A 25095-nucleotide genomic window follows, 5' to 3' on the forward strand; every position below is an offset into this window, starting at 1 on the left:
TTCAGTTTAAAGTCTAAGTGCTTTATAAACGTATACAGGACCCTACAAAGGTTTAGTACCACTAAATTCTTGGGCAGTCTCTCAGCACTCCCCACCCTCCACTCCATGCTGAAGGACCTGTAGGTCCCCCATCACACCCACCCACCCACCCACCCACACACACACACACACACACAGACACACACACACACAGACACATGCACTCACATCTTATTCCTGCTATCCTTTGGCCTCAACACTCACTACTCTCTTAATTTGGACTAACACTGATTGTAATCCCACTCTCCTTCCCCTACTTGCTGTGTGACCTTGGCCAAGTCACTTTGCCTTTGTAGGCCTATTCCCTCATTTGAAAAAAATGTTAATAATATCCAACTCACCGAGCTGGTGGGAAGATTATATGAGAAAATATCTGCAACTGTCACAGTTCCAGAAATATAGAAGGTACTGGATAAAACACTTTAAAAAATTAGATGGCCAAAACAGGTTTGTGAGTCTAGAACTCTGAGAGCTGTCATAAGAATATTTAAGCTAAGCATATTTACTAAGACAATATATCCAAAATATCAGGGATTTTAAAGACTCTAAAATTACACAAACTAACAAGTGAATCTCTGCCCTTAGAAAATTCAGTCTAATACAGGAGACAGAGGCACAGTTTGGGAAGCGCACTCTGAGGAAGTAACCACAGCTACCTGACCCTTCAAACAAGCCGTAATTCCAACTAAGGACCTATTGATACCACAAAAGTAAGCTTCAACTTCTCATAATCGAATTTTTATTTATATGTGTACATGTTAATTCACTTTTTAAAAGCCACTGGAAAAGCGTCCAAATTCGACTGGCTCTGTCTAAGCTAAAACTGGGACTTCTATTCCATCCGTGCTATCTGAGCACCGCTGGTTCCCCCTTAGCATTCCGCTCTGGAACCAACCACGTCTAAGGGACTTGCCTAGAGGTTTCTGCACTTCTGTTTTCACCCAATACAACCTGTGGGAAGCGCATGATTTCCACTGACCGGGTCGCAACACCCCCGGCCCAAAAGGGCCTGGAGCCTGCGGCCAGGTCCCGCCCCACTCGGGGTGTGAGTGGCCCAGGCGTGGCTCCGGGAAGGGCCCGTGTCCCCCCTCCCGAGGCCCCCCTCCCGGCCCGCGCCGCGCACAGGCCGGCCCGTACCTGCTGGACCTCCAGCTCCGTGTCGGGCTGCTGGCGGCCCAGCAGCTTCATGGGGAAGCTGGTCTGCGGCAGCAACACCGTGTCCCGATAGCTGCCATTACTCGAATTCTGCAGCTGGTTACTGGCCCCGGTGACTGACCGCACCAAAAGCCTCCTCGTCGCCCCTCGCCAGCCAGGCCGACGAGGAAGGCGGGGCGGCACCCACAAATTCCGGGCCACGGCCAGGGCCGCTGCCCCCGGCCCGCGAGGGCGCAGCCCCCAACGCATGGCGAGCCAAGCCAACCCCAGGCTCCGCAGAGGCGCCGAAGCCTTGGTTCCGGCCAGGCTCTAGGGGAAGAGGGAGGCCAGAGCACCTGCGCGAGCCTTGCGGGAGTGCGCAAGCGCGGGGCGGGGAAGGGGGCGGGGAAGGGGCAGGGAAGGGGGCGGGGAGGCGCAGGGGGCGGGGCCACGTCCGCGTCCCCGCGATAACCACCCCGGATCGCGGCTGATTCCCAGGGGCCGGAGGAGTTGGGACAGGCGCGACCGGCTCATATTTCAATCACAGCGGCCTGCCTTTTTTAAAAGTATATTTTCTTTAATCCAGTATAACCCAGATATTATCACTTCAACAGGTAATTAGCAAAAATTATAAGTATGATATTTCACATTCTTTCTCTTCATGCTAATTATACGTATGATATTTCACATTCTTTCTCTTCATGCTAAGTCTTCGAAATGTGCTATGTGTTTTACACATACAGCACATCTCCATTTGGACTAGCAGCTTGCCAAGAGCTCAACAACTACATGGGGCTAATGGCTACCTTACTGGGAAGCACTGCTTTAGCGAGTACAACCTACCTCCACATAACGTGTTGTTGAATGCAACAGTGCTCTCTGTTTACTCCTAAAACCTGCACTCAGGGTACACTGAGCTATCAGAGCAGAAGGCTACTCTCTAGGACACCCGCACACTTCTCTTCCCACCTGTTGGGCTCACAGTCAGTTGTGTTTATCCTTGAACTTATTCATGCCAGTTGTACTCGATGTGTAATTATACAATTTAATTATAAAACCCAATGGATGGTTAAGATGGTAAATTTTGTTATACTTATTTGTAACAATAAAATAAATGGTCTGACAACTCAGTTATTATGAAAATCAAATGAGATTGTGTAAGTAAAAGTCTTCTCAAACTAGAACTCCATGTAATGGCAGCCATTTGTTGATGCCGCTCTCTGGTGAGTTGTTTTTTTTTTTTTAATAGAAATTATTGTTTCTTTCTAATTACAAAACTTTGGGAGTTACAGAAGAGCACACAAGTGAAAATTGTTCACTAACCACCCTCTCCCTGAAACCAATTTTTTTTTTTTAATTTTGGGCCCTGCCACATGCAGGATCTTAATTCCCTGACCAGGGATTGAACCCATGCCCCCTGTATTGGAAGCACAAAATCCTAACCACTGGGCCACCAGGGAATTCCCAAACCAATTTTTTTTTTTTTTTTTTAATGAAAACTAAGCTGATGTTCTTAAGAATCTAGTAAAGGCATGTCTCTAAAAAACAAGAACTGCTGTTGAATTAGATGAAGCTAAAACAATTGTAAAGTATTGGGGAAAACATTGTAAAGAATTTGTAAGTATTCTGCTCTTAGAGTTTTCCTAATTGTCTAACCTACAAAGCCAGATGGTGCAGTATGGCTCTGCATTATCAGGAAAGATAAAGCAAAATTCCAATCTGGGGACAGAAGTTCTAAGAAAAGGTCTGGACCCTCCTACACTGTTGATGGGAATGTAAATTGGTGCAGCCACTGTGGAAAACAATATGGAGGTTTCTCAAAAATTAAAAACAAAACAACCATATGATCCAACAATGCTGGGTATGTATCCGAAAAAATCAAAAACACTAACTGGAAAAGATACATGCACCCCAATGTTCATAGCTGCATTATTTACAAAATTATCAAGGTATGTAAGCAACGTAACTGTCCATCAACAGATGAATAGATAAGATGTGTTATGTCTATATACAACGGAATACTTCTCGGCCATAAAAAAGAATGAAATTTTGCGTTTGCAGCAACATGAATGGACTTGGAGGCCATTATGCTAAGTGAAATAAGTCAGAGAGAGAAAGACAAATACTGTTATGATATCACTTATATATGGAATCTAAAATATACAATGAACGAGTGAATAAAACAGAAAAGAAGCAGACACACATATAGACAGCAAACTAGTGCTTACCAGCAGAGAGAGCGGAAGGGGAAGGGGCAGTATAGGAGTAGGGGAAAAAAGGGTTATTATGGGATTATACGAAACCATGTGCAAAATTTTTGATAATTGTAAAGCACTATAGAACTTAATGAATCTTTTACCCAATAAAAAAAATGGGGCTTCCCTGGTGGCGCAGCGGTTGAGAATCCGCCTGCCAATGCAGGGGACATGGGTTCGAGCCCTGGCCTGGGAAGATCCCACATGCCGCAAAGCAACTAAGCCCATGCACCACAACTACTGAGCCTGCGTGCCACAACTACTGAGCCCGTGTGCCACAACTTCTGAGCCCACATGCCACAACTACTGAAGCCCACATGCCTAGAGCCCATGCTCGGCAACGAGAGAAGCCACCACAATGAGAAGCCCGCTCTCCGCAACTAGAGAAAGCCCGTGCACAGCAACGAAGACCCAATGCAGCCAAAAATAAAAATAAATTTATTTTTTTTTAAAGTGAAAATAAAATAAAGCATATGAAACTAGGAAAATAAGAAAAAAGAAAAGGCCTGGACAGATTGTTGTGGGGTTTTTCGATTGTTTTTTAGCAACGAGAATGTAGTGATGGGTTATTTAATTTTAAAATGTTTAAAAATAAAGTAGTTTTATTAATATAAAGGATACCTTTAACAAAAAAAACGCCTGTTCCCTTTGATAATTTTTCTTACCCTGAATTCTACTCTGATGAAACAGTGGGTTTGGCTTTCTAATTAATCAGAGAATTTCTCTTTAAATGGATGAGTTTAAACAATTTACATTTGTTATAACTGATATGTTTGCTATTAACTCTGTCAACTTATTTTATGTTGTTATATTTTAATCACAGTGCCCTGCTTTTCAATACTGAAAAAAAAGACCATTGCCTCTTCGCTCTGCTGTTCTCACCGCAGGTCGGCTCCCACATGCACACAAAAATACAGGTAGACACAAGAAGTGTGCTCCTTAAATATATGGTGAAAGCCAAAATGAATAAACAGGAAATTTTTGTTTTTGCTTGTTTGTTTTTACTTTTGGCAGTGCAATAAAAGTCGTAATTAGGTTGTTGGGTTTTTTTTTTCTGTGCTTCAAAAAAACAAACAAAAATAATTAATATGGTACATCCGACGAGGAAGAGAGAAAATCTCCCAGGACTAATCAGTAGCCGAATGAAAGGGTCACAGACCCTTTCAGGAATCTGATAAATGCTTAAAAAAAATAAAAATAAAAAATAAACGCTAGTAAAACACTTCTGCATAAAGTTTTCTTAGGGGGAACAGAGGTAGGGGCGTCGTGGACCACCTGAAGCCAGTCCACGGACTCGTAGGGTTTCGAGGTTAAGTAGCCGCCTGCCGCCACGGGGCGGTATCACTAACCCGACAAACATCTTAAGAGTAAACTGTGCGCACAAAGTGTATTGGAAGACACCTGAAACCAGAATGATTACTTAATACACCTTTCGGTTTGACTTCAGGGGACTGGCGCCTATGGAAAGCTTGGAAAGCTTGGAGAAAACACGGACAAGCGAAGCTTTCCGGCAGGTCTGGAGTCAGACCGGGCGCTGGCAAAGTAGCTGTTCTGCGCCTGCGCCGAACTTCCCGCATGCTCAGTAGCTGAGGTAGGTTTAGTCTGCATCCACTGATGACCTATCCCCGGAGGGTAAGCGCTGTACTGGACACTGCGGGGGACCTGTTGCTTGATCACGCTTTTTTGGTTACCCCTGAAGTCTCTTTCGTCTGACTTGGTGCCAGTCTTGTCACTGTAAGTAATTTTCTCTCCTGCGGGGCAGCGCAAGGGCCTTAGGCAGATCTGAGTTGTTTATTGTTCCCCTAACTCCACCCCTCTGCACAGATATGAAGAGGTTCGAAGGATTTATGTTAAAAAAAAAAAAAAATTACGCGAATCAGAGTACTTCTCCAGATATTCCGATTTCGGACCTAGATTCTTGAGTGTCAGCATTTTGATTGTTTACCTGTACTGTTATTTTCGTGCCCCGGGGTCTTTTTATGGCCATATGTCGTTGAAATAACAAGGCAGACTTAGACGGTGGGTTCTTTAGTGCATCCAAATTCAGAGACTGTCTTACGCCTAAAATTAAATTTCGTTAAAATAGCAGACATTCTTCCTACTGCCTTTTCTGGTTGTAGACTTGCTTTATTTATTTAGATTCCCTGAAAATGTAATTGCTAGTTTAAAAGATGTGTACATTTTACTGTTAATAAGATTTTCAAAAAAGCGGTTTCACCACTTTACATCCTCGCTAATAATGCTCAGGAGGATCTTCCCTCACACTCCAGCCAACACTGGGCAAACTTTCTTATCTATGCCAGTCTTACATATGAACAATCATTTCTCATCGTTTTAGATTGCATTTTTTTCATAATTAGTGAAATTGAGCATTTCACGATTTAATGGCCTTTGCTTTTATTTTTCTAAGTATTGCCTATTGGCGTCATTTGCACATTTTTCTGTTGGATCATTCATCTTTTACATATTGATATATGTAAGCCCCTTATGTAACAAAAATTAGCACATTTGTCTAGTATGTGATACAAATTTTTGTTATCATTTTGTCACTCATCTGTTTGCTTTGTTTATGGTATTTTGGCTATATAGACATTTTAATTTTTATGCCTTCAGATTTATCAGTATATAATGGATTCTTGGTTTTAGTCATGTTTAAAAGTGCTTTTCCAAATTTATAAAACATTTCACTCATGTTTTATCCCCATACTTTTATAGTTTCATTCTTTACTTTTAAAATCATGCATTGATCTGGAATATACATTGATATAAAGAAGGCAAAAAGATTCCAACACTTTTTTAAAAGATTAGCAATTGTCCCCACCATTTTTTGCACAATTAACTTTCCTCCATGATTTGAATTATCACCTTTAGTGTATTTGGATCTATCTCTGGAATTTATTTGATTGCATTGATTTGTCTCTCAAATTCTGCCCAGGACTAAACTTTTAATTACTATAGTTTTATATCATATTTTGATATATGCTCATTACTCTTTTTGTCAGAATTTGCTCTGTTATAGTCAAGTTCCAAAAGATAAATTATCTTAGTATTTTGATTGGGAACTCACCATTTATTTATTTATTTATTTTTCTTTCTTTTTTTTTTTTTATGGTCTGGCAGCTTTATTGAGGTATAATTATCATACAATCAATGTAAATATTTAAAGTGTATAATTTGATATAATTTGTTTATCCACTCACCTGTTGAGGGACGTTTGGGTTGTTTTCAGAATTTGTCTGTCACAAATAAATCTGCTATAAACATTCATGAAGAAGCCTTGGGACTTCCCTGGCGGTCCAGTGGTCAAGAATCTGCGCCTCCAATGCAGAGGGCGCGGGCTCTATCCCTGGCCGGGGAACCAAGATCCCATGTGCCGTGCTGTGTGGCCAAAAAACAAACAAACAAACAAACAAACAAACAAAATTCATGAGGAAGTCTTTGTGAGGACTTACACTTTTTTTTCTCTTGGCAAATAGCTAGGAGTGGAATGCTGGGTCAGCCAAACTGTTTCCCAAAGTAATTGCACCCTCTTACATTCCCACCTGCAATGTGTGTTACTCTAACCAGTGTCCTGTGAATGATGAGGTCTCCCACTGGCTAGTGGGCGCATGAGCTCCCAAGCCGTGTGAGCTCTGAAGATCACATCTACTGTTCCTTTCGGGAGGTGCATGCCCCGGCTTCAGGTAGTTTCCTCACCTGCTTGCACTGATTAGCAGATCTCCAGAGGTCTCTCTGGTACTCTGCCCTGCACACTCCTATCATCTTGGCCTCCGCAGACACCCAGCTCTATCTCCTCAACTCGGATACTACTGCACTCCCCCTGGGTTCCCATTTCATCATTTATTTTAAGAACCTAATCCTCATATGCTCACCACCTTTATATTGAATTCAAGATACCTCTCCCAGGCTATGAGAAGAAATGGATCATTTGATTCCTATTGTTTTTGTCCTTCTGAACTAGCCATGTTGACAGCTATAAAGATTCCTTAAATGATAGGATATTAGGTTGATTGCCTTAAATGTTGTACAACCTTTTTTCATACTCCAAGCCTCAAGCCCAGAACGTTATGAAAAAGAACCTGTGCTGTGATTCTGGGTCATATTGGTAATATTATATCCTCAGAGTCAAAATAATGTGGCAGAAGCTATAGGAATTTTTTTTGCCCTTAATGCTGCCCTAATGTCCCTGCAGGATAGCCAGCAATGAGAATAATCATTGTAATAATGGTTAGCCAGCATTATTGAGTGCTTACCTTGTGCCAGAGACTGATTTAATAATTACCATGACTCTATGTTATAATACTATTGCTAGCTCCATTTTACCAATCGAGGCACAGAGAATTTAAGTGGCTTTCCCAAGGTCACGCAACTAATGTGTGCCAGAGCTAGGAATTGAACACAGGAAGTAGGCTTCAGTGCCTGTGCCTTTAACCCCTGTTTTTTGAATAAGCTTTCAGAGAGACATGCTTACAAAAGTTAGTGGTTTACAACCCAGAAGGTGTAAAACTGGTAGAGAAGGAAGTACAGTGGATGTAATCTGAACTGCTATGAAGAAGTTAAGGACTTGCAGCTTCATTTTATTGACATATTTGATAAGTATCCTTTCTACATCCTCCTCTTCCACAACACTTTTGAAAAGATGCATTCAACAAATTTTTTAAACTGTATTTAAGTTAATGGCTAAAGAGAAGAAGACAGTCAGGAGCAGAGTCCTGCAGTCTGTCACCAATGACCCTTTTCCAGGTTGAAAGTGAATCATGAATAAAATTATGGGGTAACATTGTTCACCTAGTTATGAGTACGCCTAACAGTGGCTCAGGATGGGGGATGAGGGCAGTTGGACCATGATTCAGTCCCAGCTAAGGCTCAGCCCACCCCACTGGGAATTTGGAAGCTAGGAAGGCCCATCAGAATTGGGGTGGCAGCCCAGCTGGAGTAAGGAATGGCCTTTACACCCCCCTGTTGACCAGTTTCAGGTGAAATGACTGTTCTCAGCAGATGAATTCCTAAAGAAAGGTGGCAGCCAAAGACCATCTGTTGGCAGCCCTCTCAGCAGCTGGGGAAGTAAGTCCTTCAACCCCAGAGGGAATCTGGGTGATGTATCCCAGCACCAAAGCAGTCAATAAAATTGCAGGATTTGAATTTGTATTTTCAAAAAGGAAAATACTTGATCCTAAAGACTGTTTTTTTCACATTTTTTATTGGGCCAGGGGCTGCTTGACACTCATTACTTTTCCAAATGCTTGGTCTTCAGTCCAGGGGTTATGCTGCTTCTTCTCTTGATTTTGCTACTGATGAGGATGGTAGTCAATAACCAGCAGATTAAATTTTATTTAATCTCTAAAGGAATATTCATTGAGTTTCAGAAACGAAATGTAATCACATGCAGTCCCTCCCCTTTTTAATTACTTCCCACATACACACACGTCCCTTATGCTCTTCATACCTCTGTCAGCACTTACCAGTTTTATGTTATAGACATTAGGTTACAGTATTTTACCCGCAGCCCACCAAAATATTAGCTCCTTAAGGGCAGCTATTATACCTTATTTTTTAGCCCCTGAAGCACCGTCCACAGCCTTTGCACATTACACTCGTCATACATAAAACTTTTTCACGTGTCCATAGTCCTGGGCCAGTTACCCCCATGCCTCAAAATGTCCCATCTGCAGAGAGAAAGAATACTATAGAATTTATTGGGAGAGCTAATGCTGAAATGGAGTCTTTTTCCAAGTCTCTCTTAGTAAATGTTTATCAGAGAATCTACACAGGTAATTGAAGCAGTCCCAAGTAAACACTCAATACCAATGTGTTGAATTGAATTCAAGTAAATGAAACCAGCAGTTGGCTTTGAAAGTAACATAACATTTCTCTCGATTTTCCTTTAGGGCACATCATGGCTTCCAGTCACACTGTGTTGATGCGGTTGGTGGCTTCAGCATATTCTATTGCTCAAAAGGCAGGAACAATAGTCAGGCATGTTATTGCTGAAGGAGACCTGGGTATCGTGGAGAAGGTACTGAAAGTCTCGTCTCATTTCATACCAACTCTGTTTTTGTCCCTTGAGGTTTAGCTAACAGGATATAATAATCTGGACAGACTTTAATAGTTGAAATAGTCAATGGCTCCCTTATGGAGATTGCAGGACCCTTAGTTCAAATGGGCTCCATTTCTGCTCTGCAGAGGACTCCAGACTTCCTACCTCCAAAACCTTTATTTATATGACTGGGCCTTCTAACTGCTGTCTAGCTCCAGAGCGCTGGAACCAAGCTTCATATCCTGAAGTAATCTACTTCATGCAAAGCCGTGCAGTCCTTGGTGAACTTGACATGTTTGGTAACATCTGGCATTTAAATAAGTATCCCCTATATTCAGAGCTTTAAAATGTTTTTTCTGCATGGAAAAGAAACCTAAAGCAAAGGTTTTCTTTCCAGTATGGTCATTAAAAACTTAGGTAAATTAACAGAAAGATAGTTTATAGTGGTAGTTGATTCTTAAAAGAAGTCCCACCATGCATGTGTTCTAGTTTAAAATATAATTTCTTCCACAAGATTTGATGATTATTTCATATTACAAATTTTAAGTGTAAGTTTCCACATATTGACTTTTTGTCATAATCTTTAAGGAAGATTGTATTGTAATTTTGCCCAAGTGGGAAAATTTTAGGATATGATAAACATTTTAATGATTTGAAATAGAGATGTAGTTAAGACGCTCCTTTATGATTAGTCAAGCATCTATTTAAGGCTATTTGTATAAAAAAATAAGGACCTTATATATAAGTAAAAAACAACTTAGAAATAAGTTCCTGTGAACTAATTATAGGATATTCAACATAACTACTTTTAAAAATTAAGAATAAAAATCACAAGAACTGGGGCTTCCCTGGTGGCGCAGTGGTTGAGAGGCTGCCTGCTAATGCAGGGGACACGGGTTCGAGCCCCGGTCTGGGAAGATCCCACATGCCGCGGAGCAACTGGGCCCGTGAGCCACAATTGCTGAGCCTGCGCGTCTGGAGCCTGTGCTCTGCAACAAGAGAGGCCGCGATAGTGAGAGGCCCGCGCACCGCGATGAAGAGGGGCCCCTGCTTGCCGCAACTGGAGAGGGCCCTAGCACAGGAACGAAGACCCAACATAGCAATCAATCAATCAATCAATAAATAAATCTTTAAAAAAAAAAAAAAAATCACAAGAACTAGTGAAATAAATCTCATTTCCTTTTTTGATAGATTTATGGGCTTAATAGTATAGGAAATAGATATAGGGTATCTTGATTTTGAAATCAAAATTGATTTGAATCAACTTTTAAAAAAAATTTGTTATAGTCCCTCATTTTCCATTTTCAAAAAGCATTCAAGCTATTTATAATATATAGATGATATTTCTCATCCCCCAACCTGAGCCACTGTTAGGTGTACTCATAACTAGGTGAACAACGTTACCCCATAATTTTATTCATGATTCACTTTCAACCTGGAAAAGGGTCATTGGTGACAGATCGTAGGACTCTGCTCCTGACTGTCTTCTTCTCTTTAGCCATTAACTTAAATACAGTTTAAAAAAATTGTTGAATGCATCTTTTCAAAAGTGTTGTGGAAGAGGAGGATGTAGAAAGGATACTTATCAAATATGTCAATAAAATGAAGCTGGAAGGGCTAGTTGTTGTATTGGATTACAGAATAAGTATTCAAAATAGTTGCAAACTCTGAAAAAGGTGGGCCAAATTCAACAAGATATTACAATAGGAATAAAGTCCTATATTAATGTTCAAGTAATAAGGGGGGAGTCTGATTCAAATTTGTGTGAAAAAGAGGTTTTAGTTGATCACATACATGCTCAATGACAAGCCAACAATGTAAAACAGCTACTTTCAGAAGGCTACTAATCTTACTATCTTTTCTTTTTTATTGTTTTCTCTGTTACGGAACACAGGAAGTGGAGAAAAATAGCAAAAAGTACAAAATCATCTATTAGGCCACCACCGCCAATATTTTGGATCATATCTTTGCATATTTTTCTCTTAGCATTATTTATTTTCTTTAAATTGATTTTCTCTTGTGATTATATTAGATGGACCACTTTGTACCTGATAGCTAAAGATTAATAGAAATACAGTGTTCAAGTTAGAAAGAAAGATAATAACCTCACTGTCTCTCTACTGGTCAGACACTTCTAGTACTCTATATCCACTTGTTGACACCTCATTTTAAAAGAGACAGGGCAAAAACAGATTTGTCACACAAAGTATCTAGAATGGTGAGATCTGGCACTATGTCAGTAGAAAGAGCAGGAAATATCTTATCCTAGAGAAGAGTTGGGAGAGCTTTCCTCGTAGAGTTGAATGGCTATCAATGTGTCTTTTTTTCTCTGGAGCAGTGGTCTCTAAACTTGATTGATAGGTAAGTAATCTTCAATTTCAACAATTCTTTTAAGTAGTTTCATTCCACAGATATTTACAGAGCACCTACTGTGTGCCAGGCACAGTTCTTTAGAAAATAAAACAAAGATCTCTGCCTTTGTGGCACTACATTCTAGCAAAATTGATCTTTACATCGAGACAACCAGCAGACTTCACTGTGGCAGAAAAGACTTTGATTTTCGTAGTCATTCCTTATCTCGTTACGAAGTATTGTGAAAGATCTGCTATTTAAGATAAAATAATGTGTAAATCCACCTAAACAGGCATGTATAAATTGCAACATGTCCTAATTCTCTGAAAGCAAGCTAACCAAGGAAGTGGTCACTGTCTTTCAGAAGTGTGACTATATGAGTTATGGATTGAGTTAAGTGCCATAGGTGAGTTATGTAGTAAATATTACTGCCATTCACTTTTATTTTTTTAATAGTTTAGAAATAAAAATTTTGAAATAAGAAATAACAAATCGTTCTGAGGACCTCTTGAATTATTAAAATTAGGATTAATGAGTGGAGTTTATAGAAGGATCCATATAAGAAATACCTTTTAAATAACTAAAGAGTTATTTATTATTATTAACTGCCTTGAAAATTGTGAATTTCCTGTCTGTCAACCTGCTTAAGCAAAAGATTAATGTAGAGATCTTATAAAAGGAATTTGTGAACTGGGGGAGAAAATGTTCTAAGTAATTTAAAAGCTCCTTTCCAAACTTTAGCCACTATAAATCCCATGAGAAAAACCAAGCCAAGAAATTGACTCATATGATGGTAAGCTCGATCAATCTTAAAACAGACAGTGTAATTTAAATGGATATAGATAATCACGCATGAGGCATCAAAGAACAACTTATTTCATACTTAGTTCTGCTAAAATGTGCATTCTTTGTTGCAGACCTGTGCAACAGACCTGCAGACCAAGGCGGACCGATTAGTTCAAATGAGCATATGCTCTTCTTTGGCACGGAAATTCCCCAAACTAACAATTATAGGGGAAGAGGTAAGACTATCGTATATTTTTTTTAATCCCTGTTTACTGTATGGATTTGTAATTGCCCCTTTAGTGATTTATACACCACTTTTATGATTTCAAGCATTATATTTTTGTGTTTTAACATAAAAATAACTATCATGGTTCTTGGACTTTCAGAAAATACCTGCTTTTAATATTTTGGTTTATTTCTAGGCCAGATGTGTCAGTTCTTGACCATAGATGATATGGTTATTGTTGTGACGTTCCACATACAAAGTATAAGATGGGTAGAGTTCTAGAACTTTGGAATAAAATGGGTTTTATTGTTCCTGGTTTTTTTTTTTGTTTTTAATTAAGGCTTATTTGCATACTTATTCAAAGACTAACGCTGTGAAGGTGAAGGAATTGACATCTCATGTATTTGAGAGTTCGACATAGCTGATGGCAGAGTCACTTGTGTAAATAAGTGTATACTACTTAAAAATTCTTTTCTTTTTAATCCTTGTTCAGGATAATGAAGTTGGGATCCTTTGTAATCAACTTGGATGAGCCATATGTGGTTGTTTTCGCAGTTTTATTCAGTGTGCTTTAAAAGCTCTAAATAGAAATGGTAAACAGGAGGGACTAGTGAAAGCTATGATACTGCGTTTCTTCTTGTTGCTGAGACAAACGGTATTCTGTAAACAGGAAACAGCTTCGGTCATCATCAGTGTTCTCTGCCTTAGGATCTGCCTCCTGAAGACGTGGATCAAGAGCTGATTGAAGATGGTCAGTGGGAGGAGATACTGAAGCAACCATGCCCATCACAGTACACTGCTATCAAAGAGGAAGACGTATGATCCATGCTATTACTTAACTCTCTATTTATCTTCAGTTTTTGTCGTAGTAAAGGAAATAAAATTTGCCATCATGATGAAAACTTGGTAGTTATAAAACAAGGGAAACCAGGAACTTGAAATCTTTCAGAGCCAACATATAAGTGCCTGGCAACCATATGGGATGTCTGACCTATTAACTTCGAGTTCATTTTCTCATCCTATTGATTTCCTCTTCACTCTAAAACTGTTATTAAAAATACTTTTGGGGGAACTCCCTGGCAGTCCAGTGGTTAGGACTCGGCGCTTTCACTGCTGGGACGTAGGTTCAGTCCCTGGTCAGGGAACTAAGATCCCGCAAGCCGCGTGGCACGGCCAAAAAACAAAATACTTTTAGGGAGAAAATCTAATTTGTTATTTAGTAAATTTGGTAGTAAAACATTTCATTGGTAATTGGAGCTGGAAGGAGATGAAATGGATTGCTACCTTATATTTTTGGAAGGCCATAAAAATTACCCCCCTTGCTTTTTATAGTAGCTTAAATTAAATCTATGACTTCAGATAACTATCAAACTTCTTTAATTTTTGAGTTTTAATTTATTTAACACTCATTCGTTGAGCACTTACTATGAGTAGGGCACTTTGTTCTGTGATATGGAGTATAGAAAAGAAAGATGTGGTGTCTCCCATCAGAAATATGCCCTCACAAATTTACATCAAGCATCTAGTGGTTAATGGCTTCATATCCTGAATCATATTAAAAGTCCTAAGAAGAGGGGATTTCTTTTTTATGCTACTGCCAGTTTTATAAACCATTCATTTTTCTTGGCCGTATACACGTGTGTCCTTATGATAATCAGACTGTCATCATTTATCTTAAATCAACATTTATATATAAAAATGAGTAGCATCCACACAAAACATTTTTGGTGCCACTTTCAAGTTTTCCTTATATCACCATCTAGAGCCCAGGATGTTCATGGCCACATGTTTAGTGTTCAGGTAACAATAAACTTTTACCAGTTAACCATTTTATATTAAAAAAATTTTTTATTGAAGTATAGTTGATTTACAGTGTTGTGTTAATATTTTATTACAAAATATTTTTTTACTATTATTTTTTAATTATTACAAAACTGATGACCTTGGCTTAAGTCACCCATAATATAGTTTCAAAAATTAAAAAAAAGGTAGTTTTAGTTTATCTATTTAAATCAATTTTTTAAATTTTAGATGCTCAATTTGGACATTTCCTCTTTTTTAGCTTGTGGTCTGGGTTGATCCTCTGGATGGTACCAAGGAATATACTGAAGGTTGGTATCTCTTTTATATTTGTATTTGACAGCAGTAGGACTAATATATGATGTTTAGTTGTAAACATTTAATCTCCTTCAAATACCACCCCCCCATACTCCACCAGTCCCACAATCCTAATGTCCCCTAGATGAAAATAACTAACATTAAACCGATGTAACCAAAGGGACTATACTGAACCCCCAACTTTATTGGGTAGAAAAATGATGAAAAGTGTCACTGTATCGCCTTGCTCTGCCACCATCCCATGCCCATCCCTCACTCGCTTCCTCTGAGAACTGCTGTCTCACTTCACAGCCTCACCTCTAAAGATGGGTTTTGAAACACAGTGCAATATTTCTCCTTCCTGAAATTATCTAAGATGAGCAAAATTAGAAAGCAGCAAATTAAAATAAAGTTGGCAACATTAAAGTGAGAAGTGCCAGGCTCAGAGCCAGAGTGGTAGGTTTTAGGAGCGTAGCATAAGCTTAGATTCTTATTTTTGAGAGGAAGATCAACGTAGGTTTTCTTATATTGGTTCTCAGCTGAAAAAAGAAAACTGTCTCATAATTCCTAGAAAAAACTCTCTCTGTCCTTGGATGAGACATATCTACGATGAGTGAATCCCGTAGTACGTGTGAAAACGTCTCTGTAATCCATTGAGAAATAGGGGAGCTCTAGGCAGCTTTAGTGAGTGTAAGAACACCTAAACAGCTTGTTCAGCTCTCAACTCCAACCTCCAGAGGTTTTGATTCACTAGCTCTGCAAAGGAGCCTTGAGAATCTGTACTGAAAAAATTGAGCCAGTTAATTCTAATGCTGCTTGTTAGTCCATCGGCCCCACTGTGAGAAATCTTAATTTAGAGGCTTGAAATGCAAATCTAGAGAGTAATCCTGGAATCGAGAGTGATCTAGCAGGCAGAGGTGAGTCAGATGGTGGTAGAGGGGGGCACAGAGGAATCTAATGATGATGGCTGAGGAGTTATGGCTGATTTACATGATTGGTTTACAGATTATTACTAACGAGACCATGTGTATCAATTCAATTAAGTGGCCGTAGTCCCTACTTCTGTCCCTGGCCAACTCTCATAATTTGTGTATTTTGCCAGAAGTAGGTTTAATCATGGGTGAATCATTGCAAATTCCTTACCTTTATTGCAAAAATAACTTGGAGCCATTGATGTGCTGATGATGAGTCATAACCTGAGAAAGTTATGTAATTGATATGAATTTCTTCTTTTTAGGTCTTCTTGACAATGTAACAGTTCTTATTGGAATTGCTTATGAAGGAAAAGCCATAGCAGGAGTTATTAACCAGCCATATTACAACTACCAGGTATTACTATCAATGATACCAAAATATTTTATTAGATAAATAATTATGGTATTATATGATTCTTAATGTTATCTGATCCAATGATTTCTAGCTTGGTTGCACATGCAATCATCTGGGGGAGCTTTTCAAAGTAAGGATTCCCAGGTCATACCCCAGATGTATTGAATCAGGTCCTCTGGGGGGTGTTGATACCAGGAATGTGTATGTGTGTATGTGACTGTACACAGACACACTATATGATTTGCACAGATTTTTTTTTATCAATTTCCCCCCTCCTTTCCTTTTAATTAATTTATTTATTTATTTTTGGGTGTGTTGGGTCTTCGTTTCTGTGCGAGGGCTTTCTCCAGTTCCAGCGAGCGGGGTCCACTCTTCATCGCGGTGCGCGGGCCTCTCACCATCGCGGCCTCTCTCGTTGCGGAGCACGGGCTCCAGACGCGCAGGCTCAGTAGTCGTGGCTCACGGGCCTAGCCGCTCCGCGGCATGTGGGATCTTCCCAGACCAGGGCTCGAACCCGTGTCCCCTGCATTGGCAGGCAGACTCTCAACCACTGCACCACCAGGGAAGCCCTGCACAGATTTTTAATGTATGCCTTATGATTCAAATCATAAGCAAAAGTTTGGGAATTACTGATATGGCTCTTGGTTAGCTTGGTCATTGAGACACCTGATTTACAGGTGGTGCTTGAAGCACGTTGAAGAAATGAACCATTTCAACCAAGAAAAGAGGCTAGCCATGTTGTTTTGCAGGTAATACTACATAGTGCCTAAATTATAGTCAGCATTAACTAAATATGTTCTTGTACTCTTTTCTCTCATTTTGTCTCTCTAATCTGCTTTGACTTTCTCCTATACTCCCAAGAAATTGTCTTCCTTAGAAGTAAGAGGCTAATGTAATTCCAAATCAGGAATATACTGTTAGATCACGTTAAATGTTAAAGGAAATTGTTGCAATAAAATACTTAAGGTATTTACATTAGTGTGACCTTGATAGAACTTTGGAGAAACAAAGTAACCAGAGTGGGGACTATTACTTCTGAATTTCCAATTTGAATGAAGAGCAGGATTAATCTCTATTTCTAAGATAAATTTGTTTTTTTTAGTATCATTTATGTGATTATAACTTTTTATTTATAATCATGTGCATCTTACGATTATTCAGCAAAAATATTTTTGCATTCATTACTGGGAAAGTCTCATATTGAGCTGCTTAAGAGTCCATTAATTCTTTAAATATGACGAATGTTTATACAGTATTATACGCAGACACAAGTTTGCCGTCATCATGTAAACTTTAAAGCAAGCTAGAACTGATACTTGAAATAGGGGCATTTAATTCATAGATAATACTGCAGTGCATGGCACCTTTTATCAAAAAAAGATCTGAGCGCTTAGGAGTTGTTAACAATTTCCATCACTTCTTTCTAAGATTAGAAAAATTGTATTCATTTTCCACAGAACAATGAAAATCAAAAGTTAAGGGAGCCCAGGAATGAAGCAAAGGTGAGGAAAATAGCTAGGCTTTTGGCTGCACTAGTGGGTAGAAAAGAGGTGGGCAACCTGTGGTACCCCAGGAGTCACTGCCCATCCCAGGTACCAGCTCATTTTCTCCTGCTCTGCTTCTCTCCTTTGTTACCTGTCCCTTCCCCACATTCCCTTCTGTACACTTTCTTTCTCTTCTCTCTTCCTTCTCTCTTGCTTATGCCTTAAAATTTGTTGCAACAAGGAGAAAATTTGCTTAGCTTTGTTGGTAGTTTTCAAGGCTGCATGTCCAATTTAAAGTCATGATCATCAATAGCTAACATTTATCAAGAGCTTACTGTGTACTGACAGACTCGAGGGATTCACATGCATTATCTCATTCTGATACTCACCAAAATCCTTTAAGGAAGCCTTTATCCTTGTTTTAAAGAAGAGGAAACTGAGACAAGTAACCTGCCCTCGTTGGTCAATGGCAGATCTGGGATCTACACTGCAGTCCAAGCTCTTAGCCACTGCTCTCTATTGCTCTCTTGAGCCAGATAAAAGACTTTTTACACTTCAGACTTTATTACTGCTTCTCACAGATACTGAAGCTGGGAAGCACCCAAAGGAAAGAGCATGGAATAGTGCAGAGAAACCCAGTCTGTCTGTATATCGGAGGTAGCTCCTAAACCATTAGGAATCTTACTGAACTCATCAGTAAGGTGAAAATGTTAGCCTTTTTCACCCCCAGACAGTTGGTGTGGGAACTCTGAAGGAGGGAGTCAGCAAGAGAGGCTGAGAGATCAGGAGCACAGAGGAAGGCTAGCTGGCTGCCTCAGGGGATTGCATTTACCTCATCCGGGCGCCAGATTCCACGGTCCCATCCTCTTTGCTGACATATTCATTCACAGAGGTCACCTGAGTTTTTAGGGACCAGAATGCTCATGTCCTCTATTTAGTATGCTTTCCTTTTGTTTTCAGAATAACTGGAGAGCTGAATTAATAAATAGGTTTCTTGAGCACATGAAATTAGTCTCAGCAATTGAGCTGAAGCATAACGAGCACACAGAGCCTCTCTGTACTTTTCCGATTCCAGCCTCTCCTATAGTGTGAACTCAAGAGGGAAGAGGGGAAGCACTCGAACATACATTGAGCCCCCAGTGCTTGTTTTTTGGTTCCTGTGTTGCCCCATTTGCTGGGAGCGCTGTCCGCACAAAGCCTTCAGCTCTCAGCCTCATCGGGGATTGCCTCACCTATGAAGAACACGCCCCTTCCCAAGGCAGTCCATTTCTAGTGACTGATGATTGGAGGGGTGTAAAGGCCTGGCATCTCATCCCAGTTTGGGATGTGTTCTCCCCAGTTTGGTACAACTCTGAAGAGCCATTCTGGCTCCAGAGCTCCCCATGGGGTTGGCTGAAGCTGTGGTCGTGTCTGCATCACAGCTCGGTTTCTCCCCCTGCCCACTCCCCTCCCTTCCACAGGTGTTGATCCCAAGGGCAGTCCTTAATAAACACCCTACCTATCTCAGAGTCTGCTTCCCAGGGAATCCAACCCTGCAGCCCAAGCATATTTCACTATAACAGCACCCAGAGTACTGCTGTAGGTAAATAAGATGATGTGTGTGAAAGCATTTTGAGAAGTAAACCGAGGTAGTCTACTAGTTTAGTGACGACAAACATGGGCTTTTTAAAAAATTTTTAGTTATTTATTTTTGGCCGCATCCTGTGGCATATGGGATCTCAGTTCCCCGACCAGGGATCGAACCCACGCCCCCTGCAGTAAAAGTACAGAGTCTCAACCACTGGACCACCAGGGAGGTCCCGAAAAATACTGGCTTTGAACACAGATGAGCCTGAGTTTGATTATGATCTTCCTAGAGTCCTTGGTCAGGTTACCGAATGATTCCAAAACTCATTTTTCTCATCTTTAAAATAAGGATGATAATACTATTCCATGGGATTGTTCTGGGGATTCAATGAGATAATATACGTAAAGCACTTAGTGTGGTGCGTGGTACATGTTTAGTATTAAGTAAAAATATATGTCTGTATGTCTACTCTATTGATATAGTGGTATTTTGATGACTTTGTGTTAATCTTTTATGCATCAGGTTTACTTTCCATGAAATACCAGTTATGTTTTTCTATATGAAGTGTATAGTTATAACAGTGTGGCTGAAAGTTCTTTGAGTACTGCAAAGGAAAATACAGATTCTGGGATTGCGTTGTCATTGTCATTTTACCACCACAATTGTCAGTAAAATCTTTTAACCCTGACCCCATTATACATGGCCACTCTTCAGTATCGGCATATTTACTCGCTTTGTCTCTATAGCAGCATTATTATATTATCACCATTACCTATTCCCATAGTAATGTGATCCTTATTGTTCCTTGGACAATGAAAAGTAATCAATACACGGTGTTTCATTTCCTGGGGACTTACGTACCTTTTGCAAACAGCTATTTTCAAATACGATAATGAGATTGTTGGATAATTCTGAAAGGAACAGGAATCAGTATGTGATGTTGCCTTTCCTGAAGACTCCAGGGAATAACCAGAAGTTCCTTTCCGTACCTTTGGAACCCAATTATTATTATTTTTTTTGGCCGTGCTGTGTGGCTTGTGGGATCTCAGTTCCACGACCAGGGATAGAACCCAGGCCACGGCAGTGAAAGCCCAGAATCCTAACCACTAAGCCACCAGGGAACTCCCTGAAACCCAATTATTAACCAAAACAACAATGAGAATAATCAGTTGATGTTCTCAGGAAAATTTCTGTGTCGATGATACTGCTTTTGTACTTTATAACGTTATCATGTTTTTATTTTTAAAAAATCATGTTGCTAATATAACTAAATGTTCTATTTATGGCGAACCTTTCTCTCCAAATGATGACAAGCTTTGCCATTGTTTCACCCATTTACATAGGCAGGACCAGATGCTGTGTTGGGGAGAACAATCTGGGGAGTTTTAGGTTTAGGTGCCTTCGGGTTTCAGCTGAAAGAAGTGCCTGCCGGGAAACACATTATCACAACTACCCGGTCCCATAACAGCCAGTTGGTTACGGACTGCGTTGCTGCTATGAACCCTGATGATGTGCTGCGAGTGGGAGGAGCAGGAAATAAGGTACCAAAATCCATCCATCCATCATCTACCCTGAAATGCAACTGAATCATTAAAAGAAATACTAAGCTGTTACAAAATGTGAAATAAGAGTTTGGGAGAAGAGATTAAAGATTGTAATTTGCCATTAAAGACACATTTCAGCAACATTTGAATTTTTTTTTTTTTTTGGCCGTACCACGTGGCATGTGGGATCTTAGTTCCCCAACCAGGGATCAAACCTGTGCCCCCTGCAGTGGAAGCACAGAGTCCTAACCACTGGACCACCAGAGAATTCCCTGAATTTTTTTAAATGTTGTGGTTCAAGTCTTTTTTATCTAAGATAATTCAGTGATAAGCCATTTGGATAAGACCCCGGCCCTCTTGCCAGTCCTTATTTTCTCAAGAACCCTCTTGGATTACTTCCCAGACCTTTCTTTTACAGACTCCAGGATGGGCCTGCCTGCCCCTTTCTGGATACTTACCCCATTCATTCACCTAGGCTCCCATCCTCCTGAGAACATTGTGAATTGGAACACAATTTGATCTCCATCCCTGATCTCTTCTCATCTGATTGCCCCTTGGTTGTCATGATGACATCCATCAGGTATCTCAAATTTGGCATCCCCAGTTGGAACGCATCCTCTTTCTACCTGCCCCCAGATGTGTTCCTCTCCCTACTTCCTATCTGCTTAATGGCACCGCCATTTTTCTAACTGTTCTAGCCAGACATCTGAAAGCTATCCTAGCCTCCTTCCTGCCTCACATCCTATCAATCTGATCCTACCTATAGATCTTCTTAATTCTTCCCTAATGTCTCATCCATCTCAACCGCCAGTGCCCTAGGTGAAACCTGTCAGCATCCCTCAACCAGCCTTTACAGCAGCTTCCAAAGTGATCTCCCTCTAAAAGCATTTACTTATAAGAGGATGAAAAATGGAAGTTTAAAAATAGCAGTATTTTGAAAAAAAATGTAAAACTTTTCAAAGTAAAAATATATTCCTGATAGTCACTGAAATATGATTTCTCTTTGCCCCTACTTTTGTAACTACGAAATGCCATTACCTCTTTTATTCCCAAGGAGGTACCATTCCCCGTAGGAGCAAAGTCCCCACCCTACACAGCTCCCACCTTTTCTCCTTGCAAAGACCTTGTTGGGCAGTTCTTAACTTTTCTGCATCAAGGACCTCTTTGAGAATCTGACGAAAGCCACAGTCCCTCTTCCGTCAAAAAATATACCTGGCATAGTTCTTGGCACATAGTAAGACTTGACACAGATTTCTTAAAGGAAAGAGAAAGCTTTTACTCAGAAGTCTGCAGCAAGGGTTAATGGTTTGAACGTGTCATTGAATACAGGAATCCTAAAAAGAATAGCTGGTTACCTTGTGTTCACTGAGGCTCTCCTCATTCTCCCAGGCTGGCCTCTTCATCTCAATATTTGAAGTCTGAATTTTACAGCACTTATTACTTTACAGTATAACCAAACTATAAGTCAAGCAACTAATGAAAGACTGATAGCAAGTTACTGCTGAGAGTCATGCGGTTTCTATCGGTGACCTCAGATTTTTTTTTTTTTTGGCTACACCACACGGCATGCGGGATCTTAGTTCCCTGACCAGTGATCAAACCCGCGTCCCCTGCGGTAGAAGCATGGAGTCTTAACCACTGGACCACCAGGGAAGTCCCTCAGTGACCTCAGTTTTGTATGAATATTACAGGCATTAGTAAGATGACTGTTTGATTTGATTTGATTTTTATTTATTTATTTTTTGGCACACTGCGCAGCTTGCGGGATCTCGGTTCCCCAACCAGGGATCAAACCCGCACCCCCTATAGTGGAAGCACGGAGTCTTAACCACTGGACAGCCAGGGAAGTCCAAGATGACTCTTTTAAAATTCATACTTTGGTAGCAGAAAGAGCAACAGATACGATGCCGAAACAAAGACTTATGAAACTGCTTGTTAGACTAGTCAGCATAGCATATCTGTTAGGACTTAGTACAACCTATACATTATTGTGCTGGTTGATATTTCTGTATCCTTTATATAATGATGGTCAAATTTTTACAAGATGAAAAAGCTTTATTTTTTCTACAACAAATATATATTGCTTTTACTGTAAGAAAAAAAAAAACAGCATAAAAAAGAAAACCTTATTTTAACTAACTTAGAATATAGAGACCATTCAGATATCCTCCTTGTAGCTTATTTGACTTCTTTTTTTCCCGTCAGATGACTACATTATTATGCATGTATTCTGTATATTTCTTCGTAATACTCATTTACACCTGCTAAAGGCTTTAACCCAAGTCTGACAGAGGAATTGAAATACACTGATAGAAACAAGCAGTTTCTCTTTATTTGTACCTCGGTTATTTCATGGTTGAGGGATAATTATTCTCTTGACCTTACAGATTATTCAGCTGATTGAAGGCAAAGCCTCTGCTTATGTATTTGCAAGTCCTGGATGTAAGAAGTGGGATACCTGTGCTCCAGAAGTCATTTTACATGCTGTGGGAGGTTAGTCCATTTTATTTGGGGAAATTACAGTTTTTATACAGTTCTTGTATTATGCTAGGACATGATATTTCAGTAATGTTACTTTACCTAGACTCTTAGGATATAAAAGATGGAAGGAAAGTTAGAGGTTATCCAATCTAAGCCTCGCATTTCATAGGTGAGAAAGTAGATTTTCAGTGAATTCATTTTCCTTTAGTTACAGTTTCTCTTTTGGACCTTGATCTGCACACAGTTCATTTAATTAAACCCTTATTAATTTACGGCTTTAATGCTTTTAGGGTTTTTTTTTCTTGAAAAGTAAAATATTCATCATCATCATCATCATTAGTTTCTTTTGAGCCAATATTGTATTGGTAAATGTCTCAGTGCTAGCGCTTAAAGATCATAGAGTTGGAATTTTTTTAATCTGCCTGCAAAAATACTACAGATATATACATAGCAAGATGATTTTTCTAATTCAAATAGACGTCAGATCACATCTACTCTTAAACACTTGATTTTTATTTTATCATTTCTCCTGGTACATTATTGTGTCGATATCTCAGCATATTACATGACAAGGAAGTTAAATTCATCACGATCCATTCTCATTAGAATGTTAAGTGAGACTGTAATATAACAGAGTTATGTTTTATGAACATACTTCACTTAAACTCTTACCAAATAAAGTGTTACTAATAAATGGTAGAATGAAGAAAACACTTTTGAAACCGGGAATCGTGGGTGATGGAGTATAACCAATGGGAAACGTAATCACTCCAGGAAAAGAGAAATTAGTTGATACTGAGAAGTATAAATTGAAAATACTAAGTGAAATTATTTTAATCAGGGAGAAAAAATCATGATTTAGCCTTTAGCTAGTCAAGTTCCTCTGTAGTCTTAAATTGCAAGTGAATTAATACTTAACCTTTGTGGTCACGCATTATCTTCCTTACTTTATCCAGAATTCAATGGATATTATTATATAGGGAAGCAAGAAGCTCTTAGAAATAACTAGAAACATAATGATCCGATCGGCCATTGACATTGTATTGATGTTTTTTCCATAGGCAAGTTAACCGATATCCATGGAAATGCCCTTCAGTATAACAAGGAAGTGAAGCACATGAACTCAGCTGGTGTCCTGGCCACACTGAGGAATTATGACTACTATGCAAGTCGAGTTCCCGAATCTGTTAAAAATGTACTTGTTCCTTGAAGGGAAATCTTGTCGACTCAGCCAGGAGAAGGACTTGCTCCTCGAAATAATACACTTTAAAACTAATTGGATGGAATTTGAGCTCTACCTTTACTTCATTCATTGCTGATCAGCGATTTACATTTGGTTACTTAGGAGTAGAAAATTGAATTTTTAAACGTCTTGATTAATGAATCAACCAGACCAATTTTGACATCTGGAAAACTTGTAAAGTCAGTATATTTCACATTTCATTTTTCCTCCTTTTATTTGGAGCAACGAAAGAAAAGCTTAGTTCCAACTGGCCATCCTGGTGTATTGTTGAATCAGCATTCCTGTTTTGTAAACCAGATTTCTTTACGGCACAGAACTACAAGTTATTACCTAAATGTCATTCTTGTCTTTCATAGTAATGTAAAAAGTTTTCCTACTCCCATTCTGAATACATTAAAATATCATTCTATATGTTGATGAAGCAGATTTTGGAGAAACATTTCTTTATAATAAATTATTTAATTCTAGCTCTCTCGGTTATTCACCAGCTTTTTTTGTTTTTAAGTAGTTGGAAACTATAT

The 25095-nt window shown here is 39.5% G+C and overlaps 2 protein-coding genes and 1 long non-coding RNA gene across 4 annotated transcripts in view; 2 read left to right on the plus strand and 1 right to left on the minus strand.

Annotated features, from left to right (window-relative positions):
- IARS2 (isoleucyl-tRNA synthetase 2, mitochondrial) overlaps positions 1–1530 on the minus strand; it is a 78074-nt gene extending 76544 nt beyond the window's left edge. The window contains exon 1 of one of the 2 annotated variants that reach the window (XM_068541802.1): positions 1177–1529. In XM_068541802.1, the coding sequence (XP_068397903.1) occupies positions 1177–1443 (267 nt within the window). In that variant the 5' untranslated portion in view covers positions 1444–1529. Of the gene's footprint in view, positions 1–1176 lie in introns of both variants that reach the window. The other variant, XM_068541803.1, reaches the window with a different exon arrangement.
- Positions 1531–1682: 152 nt separating this feature from the next.
- Positions 1683–4940, plus strand: LOC137761621 (uncharacterized). Its single transcript, XR_011073435.1, has 3 exons — positions 1683–1787; positions 4252–4345; positions 4876–4940. It is a non-coding gene; the product is annotated as an uncharacterized lncRNA (long non-coding RNA).
- Positions 4941–5012: 72 nt separating this feature from the next.
- BPNT1 (3'(2'), 5'-bisphosphate nucleotidase 1) lies at positions 5013–24992 on the plus strand. Its single transcript, XM_068538538.1, has 9 exons — positions 5013–5162; positions 9317–9444; positions 12735–12839; positions 13538–13645; positions 14892–14940; positions 16164–16255; positions 20650–20847; positions 23238–23343; positions 24393–24992. The coding sequence occupies exons 2-9, from the start codon at positions 9325–9327 to the stop codon at positions 24539–24541; spliced, it is 927 nt and encodes a 308-aa protein (XP_068394639.1). The 5' UTR covers positions 5013–5162; positions 9317–9324; the 3' UTR covers positions 24542–24992.
- Positions 24993–25095: the final 103 nt, after the last annotated feature.

This window comes from Eschrichtius robustus, chromosome 3 (assembly GCF_028021215.1).
Source record: "Eschrichtius robustus isolate mEscRob2 chromosome 3, mEscRob2.pri, whole genome shotgun sequence".
Lineage (NCBI taxonomy): Eukaryota > Metazoa > Chordata > Mammalia > Artiodactyla > Eschrichtiidae > Eschrichtius > Eschrichtius robustus.